At 39.0% G+C, this 24,196-nt stretch overlaps 1 protein-coding gene across 12 annotated transcripts in view; it reads left to right on the top strand.

The window, feature by feature from the left end:
- The window catches only part of pdlim5a (PDZ and LIM domain 5a), a 64,400-nt gene that overhangs the window by 32,473 nt on the left and 7,731 nt on the right, over nt 1-24,196 (top strand). Inside the window, exons 4-18 of one of the 12 annotated variants that reach the window (XM_044373198.1) lie at nt 4,980-5,019; nt 8,938-8,963; nt 10,130-10,138; nt 10,273-10,290; nt 11,210-11,382; nt 11,602-11,641; nt 14,780-14,818; nt 15,187-15,882; nt 16,000-16,161; nt 16,268-16,342; nt 16,583-16,714; nt 16,876-17,040; nt 17,175-17,192; nt 19,570-19,647; nt 22,643-22,725. In XM_044373198.1, coding sequence (XP_044229133.1) covers nt 4,980-5,019; nt 8,938-8,963; nt 10,130-10,138; nt 10,273-10,290; nt 11,210-11,382; nt 11,602-11,641; nt 14,780-14,818; nt 15,187-15,882; nt 16,000-16,161; nt 16,268-16,342; nt 16,583-16,714; nt 16,876-17,040; nt 17,175-17,192; nt 19,570-19,647; nt 22,643-22,725 — 1,754 coding nt within the window. The other 11 variants (XM_044373180.1, XM_044373172.1, XM_044373166.1 and 8 more) reach the window with 11 other exon arrangements.

Raw genomic sequence — 24,196 nt, 5'->3', positions numbered from 1 at the left:
GCATAAGAGAGGGAAGCATCTCCCTCCGTTTGACTCATGTGTTTCATAGTTGAATCTGTTTCTGCATCCCATGAGAAAGAAAGACAGGTTTGATCTTATCAAAGTGTGGGTCATTGACACACACTCGCATACATGGATGCACAGACATACAAATATAATGCTATCAAAATTTAGTCACGGTGTGAGATTCTTACCAAATGTTTCCCATGATGCTATTGTGTGCTACCAAACAAAGTTAAAGGGAAGGAAGGGAAAAACAAGAGCGATAAGTCAGAATGGAAAATGGTGAATTAAAATGATTTAAGACATGTCAAATATGAAAAACACTTGATTTTTCAAACGCTGGGCTGATTTAGGGCTGAAGTGTTCAGACATTTCCTTCAGTCCTTGACAGAGATGCAAAAGTTACTACAAAAACATGTTAGAGCTGCCAAGAAATGTCTCACCAAGAGAAATTAGGTGCAAATCTATGATAAGATCACACCTTATAAAAAACAGACTGGATTTGAGGGAAACAGGACTAGAATATAGCTCTGGTGAAGGAAACTGAACCATCTTTAACTGGGCTGATAAAGTTTTTGAGACATATGAGAAAAATATTTGGAAATATCCAAGGTGCAATTCATCTAAAAATAAACTTTGGTGCACACATACTGTGTGTCTGCATGTGTGTATGCATTCATTTGCAGGTGCTATAAAATGCATAAACTGGTCTTTGTAGTCTATGTTATTGCACTACCCCAGTAACATTTCCTGGGCCAACCTGTCATGCCTGAAATCACTGTCACTCCACCCTGCACAATATCACTGTGTGTGTATGTGTATATACTTGTCTGGGTGTTTGTGCATGTCAACTGGCCTTTGTCCATTTATTACTTTAAATAATTCTGTCATCCGAATGGCAGCACACTTTGTTAAGGACCTGGTTTACGCTGAAATACAATGATGTGTGTATGGGTGTGTAGTTTTGTAAATAAGGCAGATAAACATATATATTTGCAAGGAGCTATATGTATGCATGTATGCAGTGTGTGTGGGTTTATCTGTGTATTATTTTTCAAGTTACACCCATGTGGGTAGTTTTTGTGTTTCAGTAAATATACAAAGACTGTCTGACATACTCACTTCATGAGGGGTCAAACACATGAAGGCACCATGTGACAGAATCACTTCCACTTGTAAATTCCTTCAGACATGTATGGCGTGAATGTGTGCGTGCCTGTTTGTGTATTTGTGCCTATATTTGTGTTTGTGTAGCATAGAGTGAGTGTTTGGCTTCTGTTGGTGTTGGCAACCAGTCAGTGCCACCTCCATTAAACCACTCCAGCTACGTGACCACCCCTATTAAGACATAATACCACACATACCCCACACATGCAAGGAACAATCTCTTATTGATTCAGTATGGCTGGGTGCTTGCTGGTGTAGTTGATGGCATGTCAGGGCACAGCCCTGGAAACATCGGTCAATGAGCTCACTGGAGTAAGAATAGACCAGAGAGATTAAACACAAATGCACAGCTAAGAAGACAGAACAGCCGCAGGACCACGGGTGATTTGAGAGGAGATGAAGAAGAGATGGCATTCTCCTTATTCTGACAAATCAATTTAGTGCATATAGTTGTAGACTGTATGAAAAACTGTTAAGATATTCAAAGCAACATAAAAATAATATATGAGGACACATTAAAACAGAAAATGTAGTTGGAAAGAAGATATGCCAAGAAAATCATACAGTTTATAGAACAGTTTTGTTTTTGTTCACTTAACTGCAACAATGCACATATTATTGTGTAATGTTATATAATAATAATAAACACCATTTGAGGAGATGTAGATAAAAATATTTATTTTTAGGCTCAGTGAATGGTAGAGAACACGGGGCTTGGACATAATAACAGGAACACCTCATAAAAAAAAATCAATTTGATATAACACCACACAAAATGGGCTCAAATATTAACATATGTTATTGTGGGGCTGTTGTACTGGATTGTAATGTTTTGTAAAGTGCCCTGTTGTTTTGTCCATTGCCTGTAAATTCCAAAAGAGAAAAATGTTGGAGAGTGGAAACAACACGGTGAAAATGGAACAGCTCATGAAAACATGTTGCACGCTATCAGTGTTACATAACAGCTTTCTATCTCCAAAAAATAATCAATCACGAAATCACCAAAAATCAAATGGAGAGAACTAAGAAAATATGTTTAAAATGATTATACACACGCAAACACTGGTGACCAGTCTTCAAAGACTTGTAGAAGTAGAACAAATATTACCCTAAATTATTTCTATATTTAACAAAATATGGAAATATGTTTAAGCACTGCCACCGTTACCACAGCATGTTCTCAAAGCAAAACCAAAATAGCTGTAACCACAAAGAATTGCTGCGGAAACACAGACTCACGAACAGACCTATTTCTCTGTGATATTATATAAAACTTCCATTAACATGAAACAGAGTAAAGGAAACGCGGTCACATAGAGTCTGACAGTTAATATGGAACACACAGGGAACAGAGGCATGTTTTATAGCAGCTGCTTTTTAACTGTGAATCAAATTAGATCTTGGTGGGTCTCCACACAGAGGAGAGGCACATACATGTACAGCCTGTTGAAGGTCTCCATTTGGTGTCCAGGAGGTAATCATATGAAATGTCGTGTTTGTCACTGTCACATTGACACTGTCTGTTTTGCATCCACTTAACTCTCTGACCCTCACACATTTGAGTTATGGAGAAACATTCCTGCGGCTGATACAAGGTGCGAGGTCCTGTTGTCTTGCCATAGGGAATGTCAGCACCCAACACAGAGGCTCAAACTCTAGTGACATGTTTTTATGTTTTGGTTTAGTTACTGCTGTTTTAATGTGTACAGTATGCAACCAATGCAGCACAGACCGCACAACTTTCTCTAAGGCTCCATTGATACTGACAGATAACCTATTGAAGATAGTTATGAGTAACATAGGCTCTGGCGAGGTCCCAGGAACACCAAAAACATCTTAATAAAACAGTAGGCTGATTGTGTGAAAGCCTAAAATGACCTTTTATGATGCAAATCTCTAGAGTTTTCTCCCTCTTACCAAATGACCCCAACACATTTCCATGTTGGTGTTTCCCATTATAGCTGCAGTGTAATAGAGGTTACAGCACACAGATGATGTATTTAAAATATATACTGAGTTCAGTAGAGATTTTCTGTTAAGGCAGCCTACAAATCCCAACTTCCTTTTTTTATTATGCATTTTATAAACATTGTATGCCTTATTAAATGGCCACGGTTGAGGGATGACAGGAAGTGGGGAACGTCACGCAACAAAGGTGCTAATCTTGGACGTGGATGTTGCGGTTTTGTGGCATCAACCAGTAGGCTACTGGGGCATGGCAGTTCCACCTTCTTCACTACGATTGTCAATCCATAGCCACAATCAGGGTTCTAACAATAAGGCATAGTATTTGATTGGTAAACCTTTTTCTTTATAATACACAGACTGGGAGGTTCACTTCAGAGCAGATTTAGCTAATACGTATTCATCATTCTCCTACTCCCCTCTTCATTCTTCTTTAAACTTTGCTTGCTCTCTTCCTTAGATATGGGAAGTACACCAAGCACCTTCTCTCAAAATGTTACAGCCAAAATCCTCAAGTATGAAGAAAGTTGTCATGTGATTGCTCAAAATAGGATTGAGGCTGTTTCCCAGAACAGCTACCGTGGCAGTTCAGGGGAATATTTTTTTTATGGCCTTTATGTCCTTTTGCTTCTGGTGTTAATATCATCTAAGACTCTCTCATCTCATGAGGAATAAACACGACGGCAATATGAGGGCACTGTTGGCACACTAAAGCTAGCCGGGGCACAAGAGTCAGAGAGCAGGAGGCCAGGCGTATGAGTGGCTGTATCTGCAGACTGAAGTGTTTCTAGCTACTGCAAGGCTGTCAGTTCAAATTTACAGAGGTGAAGGACATGAACGTCCCTGAGGAAGTGTCTAGAAGGGCTGTTCTGATAGGAATGCAGGGCTGCTGACATTCATGTCTTCAGTTACTCCTCAGTTTACATAACCTTTAATTTACATATTTTTTCCTCTTTATCATGTTCAATGAAGTTGTGATGCACTGAACAACCGTTTAAGCTTTATTCATTTGTTCCATGTGTGTTACTGTAACTTTTAAATATTCTTACTAAATAACAAACAAATCCACTAATCCTTAACTGTAAGCTAATTAAAACCTGATCCAATTTACTTTTATGTCAAGAACGTGCTGTCCTATTGCCTAAATATCATCTTAAGCCAGGCAGGTCAACCAAGAACAGAATGCATCAGTGTAAACAGAGATGAAATGATCTCAGTAAAATTAATATTACGATGACGCGTGAAGCTATGACTTCTGAGTAAATTTAACAGTGTGGATGATTATAGGCATGTTCCTCAGATGACCTTTAGGGGAGAACATTGCCCCAAGAGGCATCAAGAGTATCAAAACCCAAGAGTATCAGATTGATACAGGCCTTTATGGACTAAAAACAGCTGCCGCCAAAAGCACACAAACATTAAGAGAGACCAAACTTTTCAGCTCCAGCAACTCATGTTTCATAGTCTGACACGCAGAAACATTGAGACTTTTTGGATTCTCTCATAGCTGATGACAGAAATCTCTGCATGTTGGTCTCTTTGCTGAGAGCTCAGGTTTAGTCATAATTCACCATAACCACATTTTGTCTAAACCTCAATAAGATCTGAAAATTTTACAGTATAGTCTTAGCAGTTGTGAGTGGCTCCATAAATAACAGAACATTTTTGAAAAGCTTGTGCAATTTTGCAAACATGGTGTTGGCTGACGGAAATTTAAGACTATAATAAGAATACATATACAGATATCTAAAACAGACATTCTTCAAATGAAATATTACATTGACAGTGAAGTCTTGGGGTTGTGCAATCTTAAATAATGGCCTGTGTCTCCCACTTTTTTTCAGGGCCTCCAGTGTTCCCAAACCTCCTCCTGTGGCACCAAAGGTAATGTAACAGAGTCCCTGAAATAATAGAATTGCTTTTCTTTACACTTGTGGACATAGTGTTTATTTATTATTTATTTTTGAACACAAGAAAATCATAATATATTATATTTTACTTAGGCCAGGTGAAAATTGAGATTCTGACTGAATTAATTTGAACATATATTTTCTTGGAACTGCATACTTTGAATATGAAAAACAATTTTACATTTGGATGTAGCTTTTGGTGCCAAATTTGGGAGTTTGCTACCTAACACAAATGGTTTACAGAGGCTGTTTATCATTTGTTTTTTATTGGGTCTTGAATGCAGGAAAGAAGGTGTTTTTTTTTTTTTTGCCAAATACTATTTTTGGGAATCTGATCTCATTGTAAATTATCACCTGCATAGTTATTCATCCTCATCATTACAAAAATGATTCTATTAGTGACTGATTCATTATGACAGCATTAAAAAAACTGTTCTCCTGGGGTTCCATGCTGTAAGTGTTTCATTATTTTCTTGAGTGATCACATCCTTCTGAAACGATGCCATACATACATTTTTGTTGCATGAACTATCTTCATATTTTTGTTATAGTAAATGACAGTTAATCATACTGATGCTTCTCTATTCCCAGAACACATTTAAATGCACAAAACTAATTGATCAAACTTTGATATACGGCGGACCTATTACCTGCATATAAAGTCTATAGGACAAAACCATTTTTGAACCCATAAATTATATATGTAAGAGGCATCAGTATAGTGTGTGCTGTGCTGTGATGTTTTTTGTGTGTATTTGCATGCTCTTCCCTCACGCCGGTAGGTTGACAGATCAGACATCATAAAACCAGTGGCCATCACCCATCCCCCTCCTCCACCCCATCCCCACCCTCACTCCTCTGGCCCTTCCACCATCCCTTACAACAAGGCCCCCAGACCTTTCGGGGGCTGCGGGTCAGAGAGCGAGTACCCTTCTTCACAGTCCCCTTTTGCTGCCTTTATCCCATCCCCATCCTCTGCCTTCACCCCTGCCTCCTCCCACACCATTCCTCCTCCACCTCCACCTCCTGTCTCTTACCCATCCTCTTCCTCCTCCTCCTCGTCCCCCCCTGTCCTCGTTCCGCCTCAGCCATCAGTGTATAACACACCAATCAACCTCTACTCCACTGAGAATGCGTGTGAGGTGGCCATGGGGCAGAGGCGGGGCCTACTGGAGAGTCAGGGTGGAGCCTTGCCAATGCAGTTTAATGGGTGAGTGGCGGTCTTGCTAGCCAATCAAATAAATCAATTCTTGGTACTTACACTGTCTCCAACTTTCCCTGTCTTGGTTCTGTTCAAGGTGTGAAATTGGAGCTTATTGATGTGTCCTATTTCTTGCTGCTACTTTTCGGAATATCTGTTAATGTGTCTGCTGGCTGTCTGTTGATACATCCATCACAGATTCATACAATTTTAGTACAAAAAGGCATTATGAAATACCAGTAGGCACAGTAGCCTACCATTTGTTAGATGGTGTTTGTTAACTTTTGTAAAAAAAAAAAAAAAAAAAGAAAGAAAATTAAAAAGAGATGAAGAAAGTTTAAATTAACTACATCAGTATCCACTTTTCTATTTAAGTTAGACAAGTATACAGTTTACAAGAAAGTCTATTTCTGTCATGATTTACTTAGTTGGTAGTTTGAAAAGTTTATGTTCCTTACTGAAAATTGTTTATTCCCTGCAGTGCCCTGACCACGCATGCTAGACTCTGTCTTGGAATCTTAAAATGTTGGCAATGATTTTCAAAGTTCCTCTCATTAAATCAGAATCAAATGTGTGTTGGTGTTTATAGAAGAAGAAACATAGGAAATGTTTGCTGTACCGCACACACAGTATTGAGATACTTGCTGGAGTTAGCAGGAAAAAGCTAATTAGGATGCCTCTGTTTGCTACTGTTGTTTATTGTAGCATTAAAAAGTGACAGTCTGAGTTTAGTAAACTTTCCATTAAGAAGAAATACTGTTGGTTATTTGTGTACTGTGTCATGTCAGAGAACTCAAGCTACTAGTCTGGAAAGACTGATATGTAAGCAAGTTGGAATGTATTATTGTACCATCTGCTTATTGTAGGAACTCCGGAAGGGAAATTCTGTTAAAGGGAAATTTAATCGTGTGATGGAAAACATGAGAAATTATAGATTTTTTTGTCCTGTTAAAATAATGGGTCAAAGTATTTAACATAAACATACAGTTTATGTTAAATCTTGGAATGGATATAGAATTAGAAATCACTACAAATATGCAAGATGAAAGTAAAATAGTGAAGCTTTGACAGCATCTTTCTTATCTCTTTGCTTTCAAGTTTCATGAATCATTGATGATATTATGTAAAAGAAAATACGTCTTTGCGCCGCTACTGTAAGTGAAAGTGGACCTCTCCACTATATTCTATATGGAGGTTCAACAGTCATCATCAGCATTAACGTGTCCTTAACATTTGAAGAGGGTCAAAACCCTCATCTACTACATTTACCCTCTCTGCCTCTTCTTTCTTCTTTCTTTTCTGTCAATATACGGTATGTGTTAATTCATCATGTTTAACTTTTCCCCTGTCATGCTTCACACCCAAGCTGTCTGCTCCTATCTTTCTCAACATAATTCCCACCATCATCTGTCCCCCCCCTTCCCCTCCCTCTGTTTCTGTCTTAACCCCAACTCTTCTGTGTCCAGAGGCATAGTGAGTATAACTATGCCATGATGCTATGACTAAGCTGAGTATATATAGTCTGTGTTGGTAACTCAAGCTGTGTGGCATTCTCTTTGCTCTAGTAGCAAATGCGTCAGTCAGTAAGGGTTTCAGCTCTGAATCCATGCAGCTTTACAAATAGTCTCTCTCTCCTCACGGACTAAGACACAAGCATTTTTTTCATTCACTTATTCAGTCAGATGGATTGAATATGCTCCTTTTCTTACTCAGAATCTCTCCATTTATTTCATGTTGATGCTATCTATGCTCTTTTCTCTTAGCGATACACTGACAAAAGGTTTGTTGGTTTCTCTTTCTGTGAGAATCTGATCTGCACAATATAATCTTACAACATGCAGCCGTGCACACACACGCACAGGCACACTAGCTGCAATTCAGTTGGGTACATAGTCTTCCCCATGTATCACAGATTACATTCAATAGAATACACTATTTTATTGAAACAGGGTCTTGATCTGTCTGTATTTGTATAGTTTTGACTTGCTTCCTTCAAGTTGACATTTCCTTGTGAATGTTCATCTGAGTTTATAGACAGTTACTGTAGGAGTGGTAAGTTTTTACTGACTTTGTGGTAGATCATGCAGGCAAAATCATGTTACACTAGTCAATACACTGTGGACCAGACTGGACCATAAGATGACAGCCTGTTAGCTTGACACTATTTAATACTTGTAGTTCATTAATATTGAGTATATGTGCATGATGAAGTTATTATAGTATATTTATTTTGTATTTTATAGTTATCAGTTCAACAGTAGAGATCAGCATACGCTCTCACTGATGATCAATATACAGTTGCAGGTATAATGTTGTGTAGGCATTCATGAATTATGGACTGACTCTTTTTGGGAAAGCACTTTTCATGAAATATGTAATATTTGAGAATTACTCAACTTCACATTTTTCCCCTGACTTCTTTGTAGAAATAGCAGCAGTTTTTTTTCTTCCAGTATTAGCGAATCCATTTGATTTATTCCTTTGCGGACAGTATAAGGCAGCATGTGTGTCTGTCCTTGCATGTTGTTTTCATGCTGTAGATGAGCTGTGTGGTGTGCTTCGTTTCAGAGGGAATATTTATTTTACAGTTTTGGATAATGATACTGTAAAATGGCAAGAATTTGGACATGTGTATGTCAGTGTTCTCTGTTTTTCTCTTTTCCTTTCAAACTGTGTCTCTCTGCTTTGCAGACTGCAGCACATCGTCAAGTCACAAAGTTAGTCTCTGAAGCATGTCTGGTTCTGACTGCATCCCTTCCTTTTTAACCTTCCGCCTCTCTTTGTGTGTGCCAACTGTATCGTGACATCTGCATGCATTTGCTTATTAGTTTACTGCAGAACATTATTCCTGATGATGTTTTATAGTTTGATTTGCTTAATTTCGTTTCATTTCATCAATTTATATTATGCAAAAACTGCACACATGCACGCAGCTAATTCAAATCAATCAAACCCTTTGTATGTGATAAATATGCCAAGGCTGCAGCATATTTTTACCTCAACTGTAAATCACAAATATTGTCAGACAAGCGGCGCTCGCACACACACACACACACATACACATACACATACACACACACACACACACACACACACACACGCTATATTGTCAGACACTTCCAGTATAACTGTAAGTGTGGGACCAGGCTTGCACAGAGCTGTCAACATTCGCACACCCACACGGCTGCTGCTGTGACAAGAATGTGTTGAGAGACACTCATAAATCAGTCTATTCAATGTGCTAGGTGAGTGTGTTGGTGGGTGTGTGTATTTATAGGTGATTTATTGACAGCAGTGCCTCAAAAATCTCCAATACCCTTGTGTGTGTATATGTGTGTGTATTTGTCCTAGGAGTTGATTTATTGACAGTCAATTAGTAAGGGGCCTGTCAGCACCCTGTTGCCAAGGAAGAGTGCACACACACACACACACACACACACACACACACAGTCCATAGACACATCCTACATAAACACACATCTTTTGAAATTATGATTATACTGCAAATTCACCAAGCAATGTTTTTGAACACCAGTTGAATAGAAAACAATTTTAAAAAATCTCAATACTTTCCAAACTGTCCAAATAATGACTAACAGTGGAACAATAGACAATTCAGCAGCACCACCATGTGGTTGAAAATAAAACTGACTTAATTTAAGAGTTCACTTTTCCTCATCTTGATGTGAACAAATGTCTCCATAGATGTTTTGGCTCTGTGTTGTGCATGCATCGGCAGTTATGGTCCATAGATTCATGTTTTCTACTCTCTTCTCTTTTTAACACTCACTTTGATTCATTCTTAATTATCTAATTAATTCTCAATACTTCTATTTCTTGATTGTCTTCTTCTACTTTACCTACCTTCTAGTGGACCTCACAGTATTTTGAAGTAAGTCTTTTCACATAATTCCATTGTGTCTATATAACTGTTGTGTATGTGTTTGTTGTCTTTTTATGTGCCTTTATTTAGTATATTTCTGTTTTTTCTTTCTCCTCTGTTTTTCTCTGTCACTGGTTTTCAAGAAAACCCCTTCCACCAAGGTATCAGACTGGTTCAAAACTAGGCAGTAAACACATTTAACAAAGTGTGGTGTGATTTTCCTTGTCTAATAAGAACATATTGTGGTTAGTTAGTTGTGAGGTGTGCATCATGCCATCTCATGCAACCTGCAATATAAACATCAGCAGTTTATTGTCATTCCTCTAACTGACTGTGTGTTAACAAATTTCTTTCATCAATTTAAAATGCCATAATGAAAGTAACCTCCTAAAAAAAACTAAAACATGTCTTTGCCTCACATCATACTGATGGAATTATAGTAGTAGGTTGAATATTATAAAATGTTTTATAGGTTCCTGCAGAATTTCACCTGAAGGGAAAGGTCAATATTTTTCAGCCTGGACCCAGCTTTCCCATCTTTTTGTGTCTAAGTGACTAATGGGGTCAACAATTTTTGAAATTGGTCCAGTATAGAGCGAGAGCAGTCAGCAGCTGTGAAATAGGTTGTAATGTAATCCTTTAGGGCAATTGCACCTGTCAATGTACGTCCACTAAAAGTGCTTGTTTTTGCCACTGACAGGCTCAGATTAAACAACATAATGGAAAAGACCACACAGAGAAATAAAACGTTTTTCTTTTCCTATCACTTGATCCAGTCTGTTTGTTACTGTGTTGAACCAAGTCTGGCTCAAGAAGAAGTTTCATTCTGAAATGTGTGAGAGTTGGGTTGTCGAAAACAGCTAAATATTCAGCCAGTCACTTAGACACAAAAAGATAGGAAAATAGAGTCCACGTTGAAAAAATACTGACGTTTCTCTTTAAGTATCTTATGATATCATCACAGAAGACATAGGAAATACATCTTTACTTCTTTATATATTGGTGACATGACAGAGAAATGTAAAATTAATAGAAAATCTGCTTATATTATGTATTCTGTTCAACTCTGCCCTTCCTCAGAGCTCCCAGGAAACACGTTGTGGACACAGACATTCATTTTTACCATGTGCCCACCCATGCTGATGCCAGCAGGAAACGCATAATGGAGGACACAGAGGACTGGCGCCCACGCACTGGGACCACCCAGTCCAGATCCTTTAAAATTCTGGCGCAGATCACTGGCACCGAGAATGGTATGTTACCATCAGATACACAGGCTGTTGTTACTGCACTGTTAGTTGTTCAATACATATGGCATACACACATACCTGAACTATAGTGCTGATGGTATCACTTCTGTCTAGATCAAAAGCTCAGTTAAGTTCAAATTAAGACTGACAAATTATAAAAGTTACAGGCCCTGGTGTTCTCAAAATACACTCATGAATGTTTCTGCTCTGTCCCATGTACAGTAGCTCAAGATGAGGACGCTGACACAGCCAAGAAGACAAAGTAAGTGCATGGCAATGGTTGTGATAAACCTTGATATCCTGTCATCCTATCATCGGTTGATGTTGTCTGTCGCATTTGGTGGAATAACAATACATATTCCAGCGAATGTATGTATCATTCCAATAGATTTTCATAATGTTATTTAACCAATTTGATTAGCTGCCTCTAACACATAAAAGCTACACTTACCCAGCAACAAAAAATCTCACTCTAAATCTCTGTGGCACAGATGTGGTCATTATTGCTGCGTAAGGGAAGAATTGTATTGATGCTGTGTGGGCTCTTCCTGTCTAGACAGCAGAGAAAAGATCGCATTTGTGCCATTAAATCAAAAGCCAGACCTCTGTACTGTACAGAATGTCCATTCTTTGCAGCTCCAAAAGTTAAAAAAGTACTTCCGATTAAATTGCCCTCTCAGATTGAATGTTGATTTTAAATACTGTTATGTCAGCAGCTGAAAGTGTTTCCATCTCTGCTTACCAATCCGAGTGTGGATAGATGTGATGGTTGGTGTGCTCCTCGTGGTTGTTTGTGCATTTGGTAGTTGCAGTGCTGCATGTTGTATAACCTGTGATTGTGTTGCTGACAATCATGGCTGGACTGTGGCCTTGTTCTCAGTGTGATGTGATCCATTGGCTGTCCATTTCTCTTGCTGGCTTGTGGCAATACATGTGATCACCATGTGTCCGTGATCACTCGTGGTAACTCACTGTGGGCATTGATGTGTGACTTCATGACTCAGTGAAATCATCATTTCAGGCCATATTGGCCATGATTCATGGGTGGTATTTTGACATAATAAAGACAGACTCTTTTGACACAGGAAATGATAAGAGTACTGTTTACTGGATAGTCTTTAGTCCCTATTGATTTCTGTCATTTTCTATTCTCATGATAACAGTAAAAAAAGAAAAACTGGCCATCTTCACTGCATCTAAACATTTCCTGTGTGTCATCAGCTTTTTGTGTGCGGTAATAGCTCTTATTGTATTATCTAGCTTTCCTTGTGGCATGGCTCATAGTGTGTCTCATCGCAGTTTGCAGGGCTACTACTTCTAAATCCTTCTTTTCTCTCTCTTCTGGTTTGTTTTTCTCTTCTTTTCCCCTCCTCTTACTCATGTGTCCTGGATGGCAGAGTGAACAAGACCACCACTCGGTTGGTGATTGGCCCTAAGTACAACGAGCTGAGAGACTGGCACCACGGAGTGTCTGCTCGCACCCTCAATGTCCAGTAGACTGTGTGTGTTTGTGTCTGTGTGTGTGATTGTCTGTCCACCTGTGTATGTACACACACTATATCAATTTGACTGTTGTAGCTGGTTATTTATGAATTGGACTGTTGAAGTGCTAAAAGATTGAAGACTAATAGGAAAAGGGAACGTAAAGGAAAGACAACTGGGATGAGAGCTTGAAAAAGAACTGCTGGAGTTTCTCTCTCTCTCTGTGTGTGGGCTTGTCCTTCACTATTATTTTATGAGTCTGCGCTGCACTCGCCTCATTCAGACCTTTAATTAAGTATTGGATACATGCTGAGCTCACCCCACTGAAGTGGAAAAATGTGTTAATACACATCCTTTTATCAGTGTGTGTCCACTTTGAACTCATCATACATTAATTTTGAGTTTGATTACAGTGCATTTGTATGTTACTTTCTGTGTACACTTGAAATCTGTCAGTGATTTCATAAACATGGAAGTATCTTCATACTAATTAACACCAAAACATTAAATATTATGATTAGGATGAAGCCCATAAAACCTACAGGAAATAACTTACTTATACTATAAATACTTTATTAGGTGAGTCCTTGTGTGGCTTTGTGTGACATCATTTTCCAATGTAACAAAGATGAGAAACAAAAAATCCTAAAGGATCTACTTGAAAGATATGCACCTGAAAATCCACATCAATGTCTTTCTCAGTACTCACTACAATACATGTAGTCTTTACTGCAGCACATATACTGACTGTACTTGTGTGTAGTATGTAGTACATATGTGCAGTATGTCAGTGCTGGCTGCGATAGAAACAATAAAAAGGACCTGTTCCCACGGTAATGAGAAAAGACGAACAGCCTGAGGCAGCTTGCTGAGAGCTGTACAGACAAAACGTTATGAATCATTCAGTCTACATTAATTTTGAAACATGGTGATGATAAACAGAAATTCTGATTTATGACTAGAAACGCCATGCATTATGTTCTGTAAGTCTGCATACAGCTACCGAGAAAGCAACACATGGAAAAGACTGTTATTCCCATTCTTTACATATATATTACTTCACTAGACTGTTGTTTCACCCTTGTTGCCTTCTGTACCACTATAATATACATGTAGCATGAAGTATGTGTGTGTGTGTATGTGTGTGTTGGAAGAAGGGCTCTAATTTAGTAGTTATTTAAGTGGTAAATCCAGCATCGGTCTACCTGAGAGTACACCGTCTACATCTAAATGCAGGAACTTGACTGTGTTTTATAGATTTAAAAGCCTTAACGGTTTGTTTACATCTGTTGTATCTGTTAACATTGGCACTAATTTGGCCTGTATGTTACAAACAGTGGCTGGCGTTCGAAACATGGGAAGAGATTACAACCTGTCAAGCGTTTATGTGTATATAAACTAAATGCTATGCTGCTGGGATGTAACAGCCCAGATTGGTGCTTTGAGACATTTTGTATGGTACAAGGATTACGCAAGTAAGGATGGCTCTTTTCAGTGAGCAGGTTGTGGAGGTTTGATGGTGTGCAAAGTGACTGTAAAAATGCTATAAATGGCTTGTAATGCAAAAGTATTATTTTAAGGCCCTTGCTATGTAAAATATTCCTCCAGTGCCTTCACATTTACAGTATGTCATCCCTATGTTTACTTACTGCAGATAATGCTAACTTTGATTGTAGTTTCTTCATAGATTGAAATAGTGTTGCCTTTTGAAAACAGACGAGAATCTAGTGGTTGAAATTTCTTCTCTGTGTTTTGAGTTTGAAAAAGTATTATTCTATATTGTAGCTAATAAAGTGATTGCATTTTTTTCTTGTCTCCTTTTCTCTCTGTTTGTGGCGTCCCTCCTTTCTTTATTCACTCTTTTTCCTTTCTTCCTACTCCCTTACCACCTTGGTTGCTTCACTCTTTTCTCCTCTAGTTGCCTCACTGAATCTGAGACAGACAGTGGGGAGGTCAGGTATAAATCATAACCTAACTGAACTTGTGACACCACCTTTTCACCTTGGATTGTCCCTCAGCACAGTAATCACTTTTAAATAAAACAGGCCTTTCATGAAATCACACGAACTAACTGACAAATTCTAGTCTTTTATGAAAAAAATATAAATGCCGTACAATAATATTCTGCAGACTGAAGATTAATTTGATGCACTTGGATTTCGCAAGCTATAACACTGATTTCACATAAGTGCATCTTTTTCACACTTTCACTCACACTTTCACTCACACTAACTACACTAAAATGAACTCCAACTTCTCTTTAAAGTGTTCCTTTAAAACACACCAACCCAATAGTATTATGCTCTGCTCTCTGTTATCTGCCAGTGACAGATCTCCAGTGCATCAATCCTCTGACCAAGTTGGTGTTTTACTCGCAACCTTTAGTGGAGTGAATGATGTGGAGGCCATGCCGACATCTGTTTATTTTGACCAACCACAGCCACAGTCAGCAATGTCATCTGCCAATCAGCAAAGGCCAGAGGAGGATGCCACAACACCCAACCATGTCCTCCTTTCCAATCCTGGCAGTGTCTTAAAAGCCCAAAATCAAGAGAACAATGTGTCATCCACAACACACTTTCATGTAGTTGCCATCCCAATGTCATATTCAAGTTCTGTTGACATGTTTTGTCACATGCAACCAACATGTTCATCTAATATGAACTATGCATCAGCTCCAATGCTGGCACCTTTACCCTACACTGGCCAAACCCAAATATCATCCTCCCACACCCAAAGGCCAAATGACACTTCACTTGATGTGTTTTTGCCAGCCAACATGCCACAGTCTTTTCTTGAGCCGAGTCCTGTTTGTACCCAGACTCTAGCATCTGATTCACCTGCTTTTAGTGTTTTACATGCGGAAACAGTAGGACTTTATTCCTCAGCTGGTAGCAACCTGTCACTAGTTCAAAACCAAGCACCAGAGAGATCTCCTGATATTGTCCCTGTCCAAAGTCCAGCTGCTTCAGATGGCGCCTTTACAGAACCACCAAGCTTTCAACTGTGCACCACTGAAAGGTACATTGAGACTGGGATATTTGATGAAAGCTCACAGAATTACCCAAAGATACATAAAAGGTCCAAAAAAAGGCTTTGACAAAAATCTAACTGAATACAATTTTTGTCTTGGTCTAGCAGTTCCCCTTTACTACCACTAGAGGACAGCACAGACTCAGAAAAGGTTGGGTCCAGTAACCATGTGATAAGGCATGATGGTGATGACCATAAATTAAACAGTCCTGCTATTGAGTCTCAGAAGGCATCACAAGCTCAGTTTGACCTTTCACCTAAACACAGGTGCTGTATACAGCTTTAATATATTTTGCACATGAAATAAGCTTTTCAGTGACAGGTAATTTAATTGCTTTAACTACATGTATCTGTCCAATCTCTGTCCTCTCAGTTCCCAAGGCCAAGTCAATAGTGGTGTATCTCATATATCAGCACGTCATCACGTGTTATCTACCAAACCAGTCAGGTACAAGGTTATGATGATTCTCACTTAAATATTGCAGGATCTACACATAAATTAACTTTGCATTCAAGCCAATTCAATGCCAAGCTGTCGCACTTATGTACATGATGTTGTATTTTTGTCTTGTATTTTTCATTGAGACATTTAATAGCACTCACTGTTCACTGCTCCTGTCTTCTGCCATTATCTTACGGTATATGGGTGTGTGTATGTGTTTGTGTGTGTGTGTGTATTTGTAAACAGGAGAGAGCTCCTGTCATGTCCTCTGGACTTCTTGCCCAGAGCCGCACCCTGTCCCCCTCCCCTAACCCCCAGCGCTCCAAAACAGCCCACACAAAACATAAACACTGAGTGCTGTAGTCCATTTCAGGCAAGGTAAATAAAAGTATGCCAGTGTAGTGTGTGTGTTTTATATGTGTGTGTATGGATTCTTTTCCTCTTTCTGTATATTCTCCATCAACAACCTATTCTTTTCAGCTTTTCATTGAATTCCTCTCAAACCCCTTTGTTTTCCCCAATGTGTCATGAATGGTCAGAACAACTGATCAAAGCAAACCCTGCTGGTCTCCTGAGAAGGCAGCATCTCAGTCATTACTGAATGCACTGCTCATCACTCCAGTAACTCAGGTTCCGCCACTACGCTTGAGGAAGAAGAAGAAGCATCGAAGCGTCAGTGAACTGCACCTGCCAAAGAACAAGAGGTAGATAGGGCAGACCTGGACAAAACTAGCATCAGCTGTAAAGCTAAAAATAGTCTAAACTGCTTGGAACTGCTGTTTTACACTATTATTAAATTAAAACAATTTTTTTTTTATTTCTTTTTTTTTTTGTCCAGGTCTGGGTCCAGGAAAAAGTGACTACATGATATAATAATCTAGTTCACAAATAGTGTGATACAATGTGTTGATACATGCTGTGATGCATGCAGCTTCCCACTAATAACTCTCATCAACTAATTGCTTGATAGCACTAGCAAACCTAGAGACTTTAGGATAGAAAATACTTTATTTTTTAATTGTAACATTAGGTTCTAGAGGAGAGGCTGTTTATTCATTCTTATCATAGAATTGTTTTAGTTATTAGTAAATATTTTGTTCATAAGTATACCTATTTTTAACCCACGGTGCAAACAAAGTCCTTGAGTCCACTGTACATATCACTCATGGCAGTGCAAAAGCTGTGCTTTTTCATACCACGCCAACACCAGAAGACATGGTCCATATGTCTCTGTGGAGACAATTCATACCAACTATGACATTCTGTGGTCACTGTGAAACAACTTGGCAGCATCTCACAGAGATCAGTCATTGACTTGTGGACACAACTGTGGACATTTAAACCGTAAAGTATGAAGAGCGTGTGTGCATGTGAGTCTGAGTGGGTGTCTGTATAGATGGATGTCTTTGTTATTGTGTGTGTTTGTGTGTATGAAAAATGCGCACACATGGATAGTATAGTGTGTGTGAGGATTGAATTTGATCCAAAGAATATCACAGTGTTAAATTATAGACCATCTGTTGTGTGATGGAGAGAGCTGCTGGACAGCACTCAGCTATGTTAATGGACCATTTGTTCAATGCTCAAACAAAACCAACACATTTATGAGATTCATAATACAAGTTCTTGTTGGAACTACAGTACACAAGGGGTTACTTTACATATGTGAGTAGCGGGGGCACTGAAATGTATTATTTTTGCCTCATTATCATTTAATACCAGCAAACAAGAAGTCTCATTATCAGGCGGCACGTAGTGCTGTAAATAGACTCCAGGCAAACATAGAAGATAAGACAAACACAGAAACAAGAAGGGAGATGCAGAGCAAGGCCATCAATACATTTGCGATACACAAGTGTAAAAGTTGGCAGTGTATTAATGTAAAAAGTAGTATAATGCACAGACAAAACAGGGAAGATAAGGACATAAAAATAAAATAAATGTATTCTTCTCTCTGCCCCTTCTTCCTCCCATCTCTCTTTAATCATCCCTTTAGTTAACAAGGTTCATATGTGGCCCAGTACGTCCAGATGGTCAGCGCTCTAACAGGCTACTATTGAATCAAAACAGCGGGGCTCTCCATTAATCAACCAATCACAGTCTAGCAGAATACAATTAAGCTCCCCTGTAATTGTCCTGAATGGTGGAGAATATTAATGAGCCACACTGTAATTGGCTCTAATGAATGAAGGACTGGGGAGCATCTTATTTCCTGTTCTACTTGTCACCTGTTGTTAGCCAATTACCCCAGCTAATGTGAATGAATGTTGTTAGCTTGTCCGTCCAGATAATTTGAATAGATGGCGCTACAGCCTATAATTTCACAGAGCTAAAATAGCCTAATAGCATGATGAGGATGATGCGTTTCCTGTTCTTTACAGGACCATTTTGCTCAATAGGATGATGTTATCAAATTAAATGCAAAGCCAAAAAAACATTTGAGGGGGTCACAAGGCAAACAAAGTTTGGAACCACTGACTAAAGTATCAGAATGCAGATGGGAAAATCAAATGATTTATAAAGAGAAGTTGTGGAGTCAGCAGTAAAGAGTGACTTGTTAAATTAATCCAACCTGTAAATCGTTAGAATGAATCTGATTACTTTCATTTCACTCACATTTACAAGCAGTTAAAAATATTGCAGAATTGCAGAAAAGAAACTAAAAGCAGGGGTGGAGGTGCTGTTGATTTATGCAAAATTGTTATAATAGTTAGAGTGTAAATGTAATGTAATAAAGATGGTAATGGGATGGCAGCCATTTGGCACTACCAGGCTATAGCCAAATTCAGTGTAGTTTTGTCACTGGCTGTAGCTGTAAGAAGTTAGTGAGCACCACAGTGTACAAAATGATGAGCTGATAATGAGAATGAAGAGATATGTTCTGCAGTCTGACAGTCTCTTTCCTATGGAGAGTACTTAGATTAGGACTGTGCCGGCTATAGGCTGATTAGCTGGAATCGATGCTAACACAACAGTCTGCTGGGTGCATTTATCACAGTCCTTGTCGTTACACTGAGCTTGTTTAGTGTTTAACGATGTGTATATTAATCAGAGGCCCTTTCTAACCATTTATCCATTCAGTTGAGATTCACCTTTTCAGAATGCACTGAAAGTAACAACTACTGAATGAAATGTGGCTTGTGTGAGAATGCTATTTGACCAACTCTCTCTGTCAAATGGTGTTTATTGTATTAGTTTAAACACTGTATTCTATTTCTCCTCTTACATCAAAGGGTGTCTTGGCATCAATCAGGCACAGAGGAGGGAGACCCTCTCTTCTCCTCTCCAGTTAATGCGGTCTATGTCTTTAGGTAAATTTACCCTCTCCTCTCCTCTCCTCTCCTCTCCTCTCCTCTCCTCTCCTCTTTTCTCCTCTCTTCTCCTCTCCTCTCCTCTTCTCTCCACATATCTCACACCTACTTTTCCAGAGTTACATAGTTGCACTTTCCAAGATTAGAAAGTTTGGATCAATGATTTTCGAGGTAGTCCTGTGTGCTAAAATGAATCAAATGAACCCCCTGCTCTTTAGGGACCATTTGATATTATGGATGTCCTGTGTGTTCAAATGAAGTGTGTGCACAGGGAATGTCACGGCAGAGGCGGGGAGGGCAGCTGAAACACAGAGCATCTACAGAGATGAAGCCAGCACACACACAAGTGCAACATTCTTCCTCTCTCTTTCTCTCTGTCTCCCCCAGCTTGTCTATTCACCTCCCTCTCTCTCTCTCTCTCTCTCTCTCTCTCTCTCTCTCTCTCTCTCTCTTCTTCTTCTTCTTCTTCTTCTTCTTCTTCCTCTTCTCTTTGACTCTTTCTTCCCCGCTCACACAAAACATACAGGCACAACTCAATGTAACTATGACTGCAGTTGCCATAACACTTGTCTCCCATGAGTCCCCTAACAGCCAGGCACAAGGGGAAGACAGCAGTGATCCAATTGTTGGCATCGGCTACAACTATGCATTATGGGTGTAATATGTCTGGGGAGAGATTGTTGGCCCACCCAAGTTCCTCAGCTGCCCCTGATGAACACACACGTATTTAAACACACATACACACAGTCCATGTTACTCATAGAGAGGTTATTCATTTTGCATCATTTTAAAAGGCAGTGATGTTTGAGGCCTGGGGCCATGTTTGGTCGAAGAGCAGAGACATTTTGCTCCCTTTATTTCAATAGCTGGACGAGCTCATCTCTCTGCAGCAGTGATGCCCACAAGACAGGAAGTTAATGATGAAATGAGTTTCAAAGATCCACCATTCTGCTCTTTAAAACCTCAAAAAAATATTTTTTTTATATTTTATTTAAAAACAAAATCCAGGAAGCTAGATATTTGTCCATAAGTGGTGCAGACAACCATGGAAAAAACTAAGGCACTCCATCGTCAGCTTAAATAATATAGTGAATTTATTCTTTGAGCAGAGGCATCAGAGTCTCTCAAGGAGTCCCTAAGTCGATATGCGTTGGTCTGCTTGATTACCAATGCTTGAAGAATAAATTCACTGTTATTTAACCTGTAGACAGAGTGCCTTGGTTTTTTCCATGGTTGTCTGCACCACTTAAGGACAGATATCCAGCAAGACTTGCTGGATTTTGTTTTTTTTTTACTTTTACCTAGCCCCACTAAAGAGCACCTGTTGTATGAGCCATCCGAATGCAGGGCTTCCTCCTCCTGTTGCTACTTTTATCATTTCAGATGGATAGTTAGAATTAGTGGCCAATTGATCAAAGCAATCTTAAAGAAGAGAACTAAAATTTCCTTGAAGCAAATGCGTCTCCCAGAAATGCTTTTTTCCCCCAATAAGAGCACATTTGGCTCTGAAAAACTGTATCATGAGGGAGTATTTTGCTCAGAGACACATGTTTTGTCTTGCGAGAGAACATTTTGACCTGAGAGAGAATGTGTAACCCACAGAATATGTTGCCCTCAGAAAAAAATGTGCCGCCTTAGATCTTGTCATGTTAAACCTTGGGCCAGTATTCACAACAATGCCATGTATATAACATGTCTATATTTCTTTAGAGACTAAATCTGTTACACTCTGCAAGTGAATAGCACTCACTAAATATGAACTGAAAACCTAGCATGCAAAATGTATCTGTTTTGTGTAGACAGACAGGAAATACCCTCGCTCCCATGAGGTCATTTTCTCTATTCCCTCATTTGAATTAGTGTACTAGCATCATTTGATGTGATCACCACTAAATTTTACTGTGGTCCTTTAAAGTTACTCAGCCTTTGACCCAAATGCGAAATTTGGTTTTATTTCTTGGAACCCATGAAAATGGACAGCCAGTGTTTCCAGGGGGACCCATTAAGCTTCCTCACAACGTCAGAGAAATGTCCCAACCTATACGATGTGCCTTCAGAGTGGGGTGGTTATAAAATTCACCTCTATGTACAGTACTTGTTGAAAAAAAATACACAGATACTTCACAGAGCGGGGTGAAATGAATGTGGTCAAAATCTGTGCTGTAGCATGAGAACGTTGTCTCCCCTCCATCATTAGCACTGGTAGTCTGGCATCTGTCTGCAATACATCTGGAATGGGCACTTTTGTTGATTACACCATGCTATATTTCACTCCACTGTTGTCAATTACTCTCTGTTGAGTCATATAAATTGTGCTGTGCAAACCCACTCGTCTCCTATCCATCATTAGACGGGGTGGCCTGGACTCTGTTCTGCTATGAAAGTGGCACATGGGCAACATTTTTGTGCGTACTGTACTCATAAGAAGGAAGTGCACCGTGAAGTTGAGTACTGTACTGTTTTGGCTGCAGCTGCATGCTGTGTTTTGGTTGGTACCATATTTGTCTCTGCTCTGTCAGCAGGTAGGTGGTCTGGAGTTTGTCTCACTGTATTTTGACAGGAACTTGAAAAATTAGACTGTGGTAATCTTTTTTTTTTCTTGTCGTTATGCTTTATTTTTTGACGGTGGCTATGAGTACAGTGCGCTCTTGAAGATATTTTGCTGGGGACAACGTCTTTGTAAATAAAGAAACTCGCACATATACATTTATATGTCATGTAATATATATATATATATATATATATATATATATATATATATATATATATATATATATATATACACACATATTTATACATTAAATACTCACAGAAGTCAGATCACTCTGACTGAGCAGAATGCAAATAGTAATTAGGTATTTTGCACTTTAGGAATGTAAATTGAGGTCATTAAACATTTGATGTGAAGGGGAATGGTTTCTGGTGTGTTGCTTTTAATTAAATGAATTTAATTACTAAACATATTGATTTACATATCATCTTTGTCTTCACACAGTGAGGAGGCAGAGGAGCCAGAACTCAGCAGCCATGAGTCTGCAGTTGTCAAGACCATGATCAAAGGACCCGCAGCGACCCCGGGTAAACACTGTGTGTGTGTGTTCTTTCCTGTCTACTTGTGATAGCAGCACATCTTAAAAGGGTTTTCATTTACTTTTTTCACACAATTCACAATGAGCACTAGTTACTATTATTGCCAGATGTCATTTTCCCTGATGTGTGAAATATGATTTATGGACTTGGGACCAAACCACATTTGGCATGTCTCTTATTAACTGACTGAAATAACATTTCCACCTTCGTGAACACATATTACAGATTACAGTATAAATACATAATACATGGGTTTCAGTGACTAAAATACATTTTCTGTTGAACCAATTACTGCATAAAATCTGTGGAATAGTTCATTAAATATGCTGCCAAATCCAACAAAAGTATATATGTGTGCCTGTGTGTGAGGGTTTTTCTTTTTACTGTAGGCATGTTGTGGTGTTTTTTCACTAAATTAACTAGCGGAGTGGGTGCCTGAGCTGTTTTCTTAGAATAAGTCACGGGGAACACATGCATACTCAAAATGTAGACTCCCCCAAATATATTGCTCAAAATAAACTCTCATTTAGAAATTAAACACAATCTTCTTTCAAGTATGTACTTTTATTGATGAATATATCCCCCCCTACAGTTAAAAAGTGTTATTTTTTCTCATACAAAAAAAATGTTTGGTTCCAAATCCTGGCAAAGTGTAAAACTGATTTACTGCTGTTGGACTGAATGTTGTTGCAGCCAGTTAGCAAGGGAAAGAGGCTTATTTTCCATGGTTGTAGCGTGACATATGTTGTGAAATAGGTCATTTCAGACTTTCTTTTTCTTTTCTCGTCTTTTTCCTCTGTGGAAGCCCATTAAGCAGGCGAGAACGCCCGGCTCTTTCTGTGCTGCCTTGCTCAGTCACACGTGTAGCAGTACTACTCTGTCAGAAAGATAATATTTACTGAAGGGACCTGTCAGGAGTTATGAATAAAGTTTTAAGGGTATGCCACAGAGCCGCAGTATAATACCCGTGCTCCGTCTGCACTCGGCCCAGAAATTCCAAGTTTGAATGTTTTTTCAGCGCATTATCCTATTTATCATCTATTTACTTAAAATGAATATCTATATAATTATTTGTCTGTTTATTTTCAAGCAAGTTTTCTTCTATATGAACATAACCAGCCTATGCTGCAGCTTTTATTACCATCCAGTCTTTTAGACCAAGTCTACTCCTCCATTTCTTTTCCTTATGTAACTGCCGCTCAACAAAAATCGTAAATGTAGTCACTCACCCAGGGACCAGGGATCATGAAAATATACTACCAGCCGTATAGCACCCCAGCAGCAGTGAGCCACTGACCCATTTTGAATGCTGAGCTGCAGCTGAGCTAGCAAGGCCTTCACAACCTTGTTGCAAATGCACATTGTAAAACAAATTGACATGGTGTTGAAATTTGAAAACGTGAGCACACACACACACAACTAACTGCTCCCCCCCATTCCTGAATGAGCTTCATATTTG

Source organism: Thunnus albacares, chromosome 2 (genome assembly GCF_914725855.1).
Source record: "Thunnus albacares chromosome 2, fThuAlb1.1, whole genome shotgun sequence".
Lineage (NCBI taxonomy): Eukaryota > Metazoa > Chordata > Actinopteri > Scombriformes > Scombridae > Thunnus > Thunnus albacares.
This window is presented reverse-complemented; position numbering and strand designations above follow the sequence as displayed.